The sequence below is a fragment of the Ursus maritimus genome, unplaced genomic scaffold, assembly GCF_017311325.1.
Source record: "Ursus maritimus isolate PB19 unplaced genomic scaffold, ASM1731132v1 scaffold_3, whole genome shotgun sequence".
Lineage (NCBI taxonomy): Eukaryota > Metazoa > Chordata > Mammalia > Carnivora > Ursidae > Ursus > Ursus maritimus.
The window spans coordinates 12,367,218-12,378,531 of record NW_024425563.1 but is presented as its reverse complement, the minus strand read 5'-3'; the positions used below and the strand labels follow the sequence as shown (position 1 = coordinate 12,378,531).

The 11,314-nt window shown below is 36.0% G+C and overlaps 1 protein-coding gene across 1 annotated transcript in view; it reads left to right on the top strand.

Annotated features, from left to right (window-relative positions):
• Positions 1-2,005: 2,005 nt before the first annotated feature.
• Positions 2,006-11,314, top strand: part of LOC103669102 (probable maltase-glucoamylase 2) — an 89,618-nt gene continuing 80,309 nt past the window's right edge. The window contains exons 1-2 of the mRNA XM_040643909.1: positions 2,006-2,111; positions 6,290-6,369. Coding sequence (XP_040499843.1) covers positions 2,006-2,111; positions 6,290-6,369 — 186 coding nt within the window. The remainder of the gene's footprint in view (positions 2,112-6,289; positions 6,370-11,314) is intronic.

Sequence of the window (11,314 nt, the reverse complement as noted above, 5' to 3'; positions counted from 1 at the left end):
CCAGAAAACTGGCTGAAAACCAAGATTAAATGATAATCAAGGCGTCCAAACACTGAGAAATTTAAAGAGGGAGTGCTTGATAGTGCTGGGTGATTAAGAGAGTGCCCATTGTATTCAGCAGCTAAATCGCTGGTGACCTTGGCAGGGGAAGTTTCAGTGGAATGCAAGAAACAGAAGCCATGCCAGTAACGTACGAGGAAGGTAATGCAGACAGTGTGCCATATCTTTTTGGAAAGTTAGCTATAAGAGGAAAAAGAAAGTTATAACGGTATACCTAGAGATGGACACAGAATCATCACCGGAGTTTAGGGTGACTTGGGATATACTTTTGAGGGGAAAGAGCACATTCAGATGGAGAGGTTGATAATGCAAGGAAGAGGAAGGATAATTGGTGGAACAGATTTTTGAGAAATTCACAGTGTGTGAAATCTACAGAATAGATACAAGTATTATACTTAGACAAGAGGAGGGAAAACTCTTCAAAAGAGAAGAGAAAAAATAAGAATTTACCTAGATAATTTTTATAGAAAAGTTTGGGTTGAGAAGCAGGGAGATGAAATAGCTTCTGCAAAATAGTTGTTTTGTTTGTGACATTGGAGACGATATTGGCTGAGAGTAGCAGTGTAGGTGACAAAGGTTGGGGCTTAAAAATAAGGATCAATGTTTGAAATTTCTCCTGTAAAAAATGAGAGAAGGTGATAAGACTGTCAGTCAGCTTGAAGGCCCAGTATATTTGTCAGATTATGAACCCAGTGGCATCTATGTTGGGCTGAGTGCATAAACCCGGAAGGCAGAAGTTTGGATCAATGGTTTCATTGTATGGATTCAGTTAGCAGATGAGAGAGCAAGGAAGATGAGAGAAAAAAATAGCTGTTGAGGACTACGTCAGGGAAGGATAATAACCAAGAGGCCAGGAGGGACTAAGAGATTAAGAAGGAGTGGAACAGAACAGAAACCTCAATGTGATCAAAGAATACAGAAACAATGCCATGAGAGGGTAAAAGGGGGTGGGCTTCTGCCCAGTAAGTAGGAAGTAGAGGCTAAGAGTTCAGAAATGGAGCAATTCTGGAGGGTGATAAGTTCTAGGGAGTAACCAATGTTCAGGGGTGGTGGGAAGAGTGAAGGTGGAGAGTTAGTCAAGGAATGACATGGTGCGGGCAGTCATGGGGTTGTGAGGCATATGTATAATGTGATATTTGCTACAATTAGAGCAGAAGCCTGGGAGTGCCTCCAGAATCTGACTTCTGGAAGATGAACAAATGAATATCCAAATTGCTAAAATGCCCACCTGTTGGTATACAAGCCAGGACGAGAATGAACATTCTTTGGTTCCCAGTTCACTACACACACCAATACACCAAATATTTTAAAGCTTGAGTCTATGTATGCATGAACGGCAAGGCTTCAGTGAGTGACCAGATTTATATGGGTGTGTGTGCTGTGACCATGCTAGCAAGCCTTGTGCTGGAGATCAGGATTAGGTTCACTTTTGTTACCAGAGTCTCAGCAGGATTAGTCACTTCTAAATAACTAAACACCTTGCCATCATGGCATGAGAATTGGAATAAGACTAGGATTCAGGTTTTGTTACTTTCTCCCTCCCTGAGTGTACTCTCCACTCTACTGCCCAGGGAGGGTGTGAGGATCAAAGTGGCACCTAAAAGGGCTTTGTGAGGCACCTCAACCCCTCATCTCTTCTTGTATTCTGTTCCACTCCTCCCTCTCTACTTCCGGTTCTTTATGTCTGAAATATTCTTTCCTTGGACAATACTCAATCCCTCTGCAGACAAAAAGGGAAAGGGCTCTAGGGGTGTTGGATGCACAGACTCGAGTTAATTGTAAACATTATGATGAGTGGAAACCAGTATTCTCTGGATTATGTCAGGAGGAATGCTTGTAATCAAGTCATCTTGCAGATGAGTTCACATTCTAATCATGTTGCCTGTCCTTTTGGATTGATGGAGCTCTGTGGTTTGCTTAAATCTCATTATCTGTCTCCATCTAGATGGCAAAGAAACTCAGTGTATTGGAAGTCCTTCTGATCATCTTCTTCCTAACTGTACTGGCCTTGGATATCTTCTTGATGTTTTTTGTGTTTCAGAAAGATGAAGGTAAGGAAGATGCTTGTGGCTTTGGGGTTGGAAGGGTTATGTTCCTTTGCTCTTCAGCATGGCACTACATTGCATCATTCAAAATCCACATCCACAACCGATTTCAGTCAATCTGCGAAAGACAAGTATTCTTTTTCTGCAACAAGACCTTGAATGCCAGTGACATTCAGGGTCTCCCAAGTCCTATTTGATGAAATTTTAACAAGATGCAAAATTAGGCTCATCAGAGTTCTGTCCTTCAATCCAGTCATGAAGTAGTAGAGCCTTCAATGAGAAAGAACAGTTGAGGTAACAGTGCCCAATCCCACTACATTATGGAAAAGGAAATCGGCTTGCAGCAAGTTGATTAACTTGGCTTTAATATATCAATTACAATTAGCCTCCAGCCCATATTCTGATTGAAATAGCTATCATTTCTTCATCAATACCTTCAAAACTGTTCTCTCTCACACAGAAACATCCAACAGAATGCTTTCTCCTCCATGCACATGATACTCTAAATAATAAAATAATAGTGTGTAATATAAAAATCTATCCCTAATTAAAACAGAATTTTAGGTTTATTTTGCTTGCTAAAACTCACTTTATACATGTAGATTAAGTATGCATTGAAAAGAAATTGTCCTAACAGCAGAATCCTACTTATTCAATCTCTCTTCACCACTCTCCCAGCAAATATTAGGGTGCTTTCTAAGAACAATTGTCTTTGAAAAAGGATATATGAAAACCATTGATATAAACTATTTTTAGCCTATTGCTATTTTTTCCCTATTAAACTTTGGGTAACAAGTCCCGTGAGATTACTATCCAATGTACGTGAATAAGTAGTTTCTTTTAGTTAACATAAAACTAGATCTTCACACCTACATTTACCCGAAACCACACTCTAATTCATGCAGAGTAGTCAATTCCACTTTCACCTGTTCTATATATATTGCACTTCTTTCAAGATGCTTTTCGAAGATATGCTTCCATGAGTTGAAAAGGAGGGGGTTCTTTTTAATTTAATTTTGTTTTATTGTGGTAAGAACACTTAACATGAGGTCTACCCTCTTAATAGATTCTTAAGTGTACAAGATGGTATCTTTCTTTGTAGGCAGGATGTTGCACATCAGATCCGTAGAACTCATTCATCTAGCATAACTGAAACTTTATACATGTTGATTAACAGCTCCCCATTTCCTCCTCCCCCTGGCCCTGGCAACTATCATTCAAGGCTTTGCATCTGTGAATTTGACTATTTTAAATACCTCATATAAATGGAATCATGCAGCATCTGTCCTTCTGTAACCAGCTTATTTCACTCAGCATGATGTCCTCCAGGTTCATCCATGTCATTGGAAATGACCAGATTTCTTTCCTTATTTTACAGCTGATTAATATTCTGTTATATGTACACATACCGCATTTTCTTTATCCATTCATTGGTGGATGGACACACATCTTGGTTATTTGTGGATAGCACTGCAGTCAACATGAGAATGCTAGTATCTCTTTGAGGTTTTTGACTTCAATTCTTTGAATTCCTTGAATAAATATCCAGTAGTGGGATTGCGGGATCATATGGTGGTTCTATTTTTAATTTTTTGAGGAACCTCTGTACTATTTTCCATAGTGGCTGCACCAATTTGCATCATTCCCACCATTAGTATACAAGGGTTCCAATTGTTCCACATTCTCACCAACACTTACCTTTTTTTTTTTTTAATAATAGTCATCCTAAGATGTGAGGTGATATCTAGTTGTGGTTTTGATTTAAATTTCCCTGATGATTAGTGACATTGAGCTTCTTTTCTGCTGGCCATTTGTGTGTCTCTAGATATATGCTTATGGAAGTCTTTTGCCCATTTTTAAATCAGATTCTTTTTGTTTGTTTTGTTTTTACTATTGTGTTGTAGGCATTCCTTATCTATTTTAGAATTTTGCCCATTTTCAGATAGATGGTTTGCAAATATTTTCTCCCATCCTTTATGTTACCTTTTCATTCTACTGATGGTTTCCTTTGTTGTGCAGAAGCTTTTTAGTCTGATGTTTTTTGCTTTTGTCGTGTGTGCTTTTGGTATCATATCCCAGAAATCCTTGCCAAGACCAATTTCATGAAGTGTTTCTCACACGCCTTTTACTAGGAGTTTCACGGTTTGTTTAGTTTTTGGTTTTTTTTTTTTTTTAGGATTTTATTTATTTGTTTGACAGAGAGAGAGAGAGAGAAAGAGCACAAGCAGGGGGAGGGGGCAAGTAGAGGGAGAAGCAGGCTCCTTGCAGAGCAAGGAGCCTGATGGGGGACTCGATCCAGGACCCTGGGATCATGACCTGAGCTGAAGGCAGACACTTAACTGACTGAGCCACCCAGGCATCCCAAGGATCAAGGGTCTTACATTTAAGTCTTTAATCCCATTTTTTAAAATAAATTTTTATTTAAATATATATACAAACAAGTATAGAGACATAAAGGTAGGAGAGTTGTTTTGAGGTCTTCTTTGAACAGAAACAAAGGTTCTAAAGGGCACCTATTATGCCCACATTAACTGTTGACTCAAGCTTCAAATGGAATTCTGGGTGTTGACTGACGCATGGAGCCTACTAAACCAGATCCCACTTCTGACGTTACATTGCAGGGTGGCAGGGATGGGGGTGGGGCTCACAAAGGGGACAAAAGCTAAAGTAAAAATAACCAATATTGAGTGAAGGTCTTTGTTCAAATGGGGACAATAATATCATCCCAGTTTACCTCACAGATAGCTGAAAGTGAGTGGGGGGGAAAAGCAAAAAATAAATAAACAAAAAACAAATGTGTGGGACAACAGGATATCCACGTGTAAAAAAAAATAATGCTGGATCTCTATCTGACATCACATATGACAATTAGCCCAAAATGGATCAAAACTTGAAATGTAAGAGCCGAACCTCTAAAATTCTAAGAAGAAAACATAAATATTTTGACCTTGGGTTAGGCAACGGTGTCTTTGATATAACACTGAAGCCATAACAACCAAAGAAAAAATAGGCAAATTTTACTTTTAAGAAAAAATTGTGCTTTAAAGGACACTGTCAAGGAAGTTAAAAGACAGTCGATGGGAAAACATATTTGCAAGTGACATATTTGATTCTTGTATCCAGAATATATAAAGAAATCATACAATTCAAAACAAAAAAGAAAAATAATCCAGTTTTTAAAGTGAGCACAGGATTTGAACAGACATTTCTTCATAGAAGATCTACAAATGGCCAATATGCCATGAAAAGTTGTTGAGTATCAGTTTTGGGGAAGTGCGAGTCAAAATCAAATACTCTTCACACCCACTAAAATGTCTATCATGAAAAAGACAGACAATAACAAGTGTTGAGGATGTGGAAAAATTAGAACCCTCACACACTGCTAGTAGTGATGTAAAATTGTGCAGTCCCTTTGGGAAAGAGCTTGGCAGTTTCTCAAAACTTAAAGATAGAGTTAACCATATTACTTAGCAATGCCATTTCCAGATATATAACCAAGAGACTTCAAAACACATGTTCACACAAAAACCTGTATGCAAATGTTCATTGTAGAATTCTGTGCAATAGTCAAAACGTGGAAACAACCCAAAGGTATATCAACTTTGGAATGGATTTTTTAAAGGGTTATATCCATACCGTGGTTATGATTCACCCACAAAAGGGAATGAAGTACTTGTTACGTGCTGCCACACGGATGAGCCTTGAGAACATTACACCACGTGAAAGAAACCAGACACCAAAGACCACATACTTTATGATTGCATTTATATGAAATATTCAGAATAGGCAAATCCACAGAGACAGAAAGCAGATTAGCATTTGTCAGGGACTGAGAGAAGAGGGGGATGGGGAGTGACCACTAATGGGTACATGCTTTCTTTTCGGGGTGATGAAAATGTTCTGGAACTAGATAGTGGTGATTGGTTGCACAACTTGGTCAAATACTGAAAGCCATTGAATTGTACACTTTAAAAAGGTGAATTTTATGGCATGTGAATTATATCTCAATAAAACCCAACCAAACAAAAGGCAAATGTGTTTAGCACTTGTGTGTACATGTAGATATCGGCTACCGGTAATCGTTGACTGGAGAATTGGCTGAAAGTCTGTAACTGTCCCTGCATCCTTCCTGGAATTGTTATTGCGCTACGAATACTCAACTTTTCCCTTTAATTCCTATGCAGAGGCTGAATTTGTTCCAGAGTGCCCAGAGATCCCTGAATCAGACAGGATAGACTGTGCTCCAGGCCAGGTGGTGACAGAGGTCAGATAAGTGGGCTCCCTGCTGTTGGTCTGCTGGATTTTATTGAAATGAAATGAGTTTCTGAAGTGGGGTGAGGGTGGTGGTGGAGGGGATTGTGGGCCTCCGATTTGTTTGGAGTCATTTCTTTCTTGCCTTATTAAAATAAACAGGAACACTGTGGAAGTGGGGGAAGCAGGATAGGTAAAGGGAAGAGGAGGAGGAACTAAGCGAGTGTTGGCTCATGGGGTCTCAAGTCCAAAGTCGAGGGGGAATTCCCAGCATTGCTAAATGTGTCTGAAGTGTGATTCCAAGGCTCGCCATGGTAAGGTGAGATGTTTGTGGGCTAAACCATGTATTCTTTGAGAACAGAGGCCATCAAGCGCATATGGGTGACTGAGTCAGTCACTTGTATAACTCTAGGGACTTGTTATAACAAGAGCCTTCTAAAATTGGTGTTAAAATCACTAAATTCCACACCCGAAACCAATCTTACCCTATATGTTAACTAACTAGAATTTAAATAAAAACCTGAAACAAGCAAAAAAAACCCAAGAAACCAAAAATAAAATCATGTATTGGCAACAGATCCCCCAAATGAATGTGTGCTAAAGAGCGTAGATTTTTCTCCCTGAGTAGCTACCACAAGAATATCAACTATTTGAACCCTGCTTAATTGTAACTTACGACTTTATCAGAAAGGAGGTATATATTTAGATTTTATTTCTTTCCCCTGTATTCTCCATTCTATATCCCATAATATCCTAGTGGGATATTAATTAGGACTGCATTGAATTTTAGATTAAATTTAAGAAATATTGATATCTCAATAATTTTGCATCTTCCCATTCTGAAAACAGGAAGTCTCTCCAATTCAACTCTTTCTTATTATGTATATACCTCAACTGGGTTTTATGTTTTATGTTTCTCTTTCTCTTTATGCATATGTAATATCAATTTTATTACATATGCATTATGAGGGGTTTTTTCCCCCTAGATCTTTCATATATTTAGTTTCTATTGTATATACAATCCATTATATTTTCTAACTGGTGCTTCTTATTACTGATTAGTCTATATGTATTTATTTTAATTATATTTATATATTTATATTATATTGAATCATGACAAATTAATTATATAATTGGCCAACTGAAATTTCCTATCACTTCTAAATGGTTTCTATAGTTCTTCCTCATGAGTTACTAAGTATGTAGTTATATTCTATGCAAATAATGATACATAAGAATGGAATTTCCAGTTCATAGGATATATACATGTTTATCTTTTGGTGATATTGCAAAATAGTTTTTCAAAGTGTTTGTACCAATTTACACTCCCTCCAGCAGTATATAAGAGCAATTACTCTGCATCCTAACCTACTCTTGGTGTTTTCTCCTTTTTCTTTATTTTAATGTAATTTTAACTTAAAAATTTTAATATTGAGGTATATTTGACACTATGTTGTATTAGTTTCAGGTGTACAGTTAGTGATTCAACATTTCCATACATTACACAGTGCTCACCATGATAAGTATAGTTACCATACACCATTATTACAAAATTATTGACTGTATTCCCTATGCTGTGTACATCCCACATGACTAATGAAGTTAAACACCTTTTCATATTACTTTTTGGCTACATGTATAATCCTATTTGTGAAGTGTCTTTTCAATTTTTTAACCAGTTTTTTCTGTTGGGCTGTTCATATTTTTCTTATTGCTTTGTGGTAATCATATATGTATTCTGGATACAAATCTTTTATCGGATATATAAATTTTAAGTATCTTCTCTTACTCTGTGATTTGACTTTTAACCCAATGGTGACTTTTGATGAAAAGTAGTTCTTAATTTTAATATAACCCACTTTAAGAGTTTTAATATGTATTTTGTATTCTATTTAAAAATCTTGCCTATGCCAAAGTTAAAGAATATATTCCTATATATTTCTCCAAAAGCATTGTTTGATTTTCAAATTTAGATTTTTAATCAAGCTAGAATTGGTTTTTGTGTTTGGTATCAGGTAGAAGTCCAGAACATTTTTTTTTTCTTGAATCTTTAGTAGATTCATCACCACTTATTGAAATTACTGTCTTTTCCCCTCTGCATTGTAGTGGCACTCTTACTGTAAATTATATGTCTTTGTGAGGACCTATTTCTGGAATATCTATTTTATTCCATTGTTAGTCTATTCATTTGCCAATACCACACTGCCTTAATTAGTATAGCTTTATAAAAGGTCATGATATGTGGTTGTGAAAGTCCTCCATATCATTCTTATTTTTCTTCAAGATTGGCTAGCCTATTGTTGATGCTTTAGGTTTCTTTCTTTCTTTCTTTCTTTCTTTCTTTCTTTCTTTCTTTCTATTTATTTATTTGAGAGAGAAAGAGAGCATGAGCAGGAGAGTGGGACAGAGGGAGAGGGAGAAGTAGACTCCCTGCTGATCAGGGAGCCTGACGCAGGGCAGGATCCCAGGACCTTGGGATCATGACCTGAGCCAAAGACAGACGCTTAACTGACTGAACCACCCAGGTGCCCCAATGCTTTAGATTTCTAAATACGTTTTGGAATTAGTCTCTCAGTTTCCCCAAAAAATCTATCAGAAATTTTATTCTGGTCACATAAAATGAACAGATTAATTTGGAAAGAATTGCCATATTTACAAGAGTGAAAATTCTAATCTATGATCATGATATATTTCCTTATTTATTGAGACTTCTAATTTTGAAGTTTTTGGTGTAGAGGTCTGAAATTTTTTTCCAAATTTTTTCTATTTGGTATTTTATTTTATTTTATTTATTTATTTATTATTACATTATGTTAGTCACCATACAGTACATCATTAGTTTTTGATATAGTGATTTTATTTAAATATTTTTAAATTTTAATTTTCTGTTTAAACTGTTGTTGGCATTTTGATTTAAAATTGATTTTTTGAATATTTATCTTGTAAAGAAATCTTCTTAAATTTACTTATTAATTATCCTAGTTTGTTTATAGGCATCTTGGGATTTTCCTTAGACAATAATGATACCTGCAACTAATGACCATTTACATTTTTTTCCAATATGCATTTCTTCTTCTTTGTCTTGTAACAATAAGGATCGTTTTTCCTTCTAATTTTTCAATATTGTTTGAGATATTTTATCTAAAAGGCAATATGCAACTATAGTAAGTTTCAGAGAATGGAACTTTCTGGAGATTGATTTTTAACTAAACATAAGAAATAACCTTTGCAGTAAAATATTAACTATGAAGGTGAAATTTTGGATTTTGGAAGAAGTTGGCTACACGTCTTTCACGGAACTTAAGCATCTTTCAGAGGCACTACTGAAAAAAATCCTTATATCAAATGGAAGTTGGATTAGATCATTTTCAAGCAATTCTCAAATTCTTCTGTTAATAATTTGAGTGGAAAGTAGCATAAAAGTCTACTTAGAAGATAACTGGAGACTACTCCCTGGGAGAGTTTGGTGTTAGGGGAAGAACAGACTTACGGAGACTCGTCATGAGTCGGACAGTGTAGTCCAGGGAGCAATTTATGAAGGTCTGTGTTCTTGTCTGCGGTGGCAGTGGAAATGGGAAAGAATAAGGAGAAGTATCTACATTAATGGTTTGACCTTTGGTGTGTGCAACACTGCAAATGGCTTAAAATTGAAGGAGGCATGTTATGGCAGACTGCCTTCAAAAATACTGGATTTACCTGAACGTATTAGATTTCTTGTCTTACTGCTTTTTATAGAGGTCTACAGACTTTGGAACAATTTATGACAGTGAAACTAACCTTTTGGACTTTGCCAACCTCAGTTTCAGAGGTAGCAGAGCCACAGAGTATCTGCTTCAGACTTAGGAATATCAGTTCTAGAGGTTATCCAGAGCCTGCAAACTCTTTTTCCACTGATCCCCTCCAGCTTTTTTTGTTGTTGCTATCTGGAGAAGATGAGGCAGGAATATCAGCTGTATATATGGAGAATTAATGAGTACATTTAAGAATGTTTTTTCATCATGATGTGATTGCTTTGTTTATGATAGACGTGAAACACTAATTTAAGTTATATTCATATTGTCATTTTTCAAAGCAATTACATCAGATGTTAGCATCTGAAATAGTTGTCAGTACTATACCTTTTCCAAAAGAGTAGTGTTGTGACATATTCTTTTGTTTTTTTAATCACAAAATTTATGCTGGATGTATTCCTTTAATAAAAAAGATTGCGAGATTAGAGTTATGTACAGAGTAAAGTGGGAAAGTCTTTCCTTATTCATAATGCTTTCTCTCTACCTCCAGATCCCCTCCCCAGAATCAGGTCAATAGCTTGGTGTGTATCCTTCTCTTAATTTTTCTATGCTTTTGCATATATGTATATATTATACATACATATTAATATATTTTTGTTTTGTTTTAACCCAAATTATACTATATATTATTTTATAATTTGCTTTTTAATTTAGGGCATTTAAATTTACCACATTATTATATTTTAATAATAGTTTCCTTCTGGGGGCACCTGGGTGGCTCAAGTAGGTTAAGCATTCAACTCTTGACTTTGGCTCAGGTCATAATCTCAGGGTCATGAGATGGAGCCCCGTGCCAGGCTCCATGCTGAGCGTAGAGTCTGCGTGCACACATTCTCTCTCTCTCTCAAAATAAATAAATTTAAAAATTTTTAAAAAGTTTGCTTCTTTTGAGATGATCATATGATTTTCTTTTGTCAATGTTGTGAATTACGTTAAAACATTTCTTAATTTTGAACCATTTTAGTTTTATGCTTGATAACCCTTATTTGGCCATTATGCATGAATTCTTTTAATACACTAATGAATTCAAATTGTTAACTTTTTATTTAACGTTTATACTGACGTCTATGTTTTTAAAGTGAAATTGGCTTATATATTTTTATTTTTGACTTTTCCTTGTCTAGTTGGTTGCCAGAATTTTTATAGTTTAATAAAATGAGTCAGGAA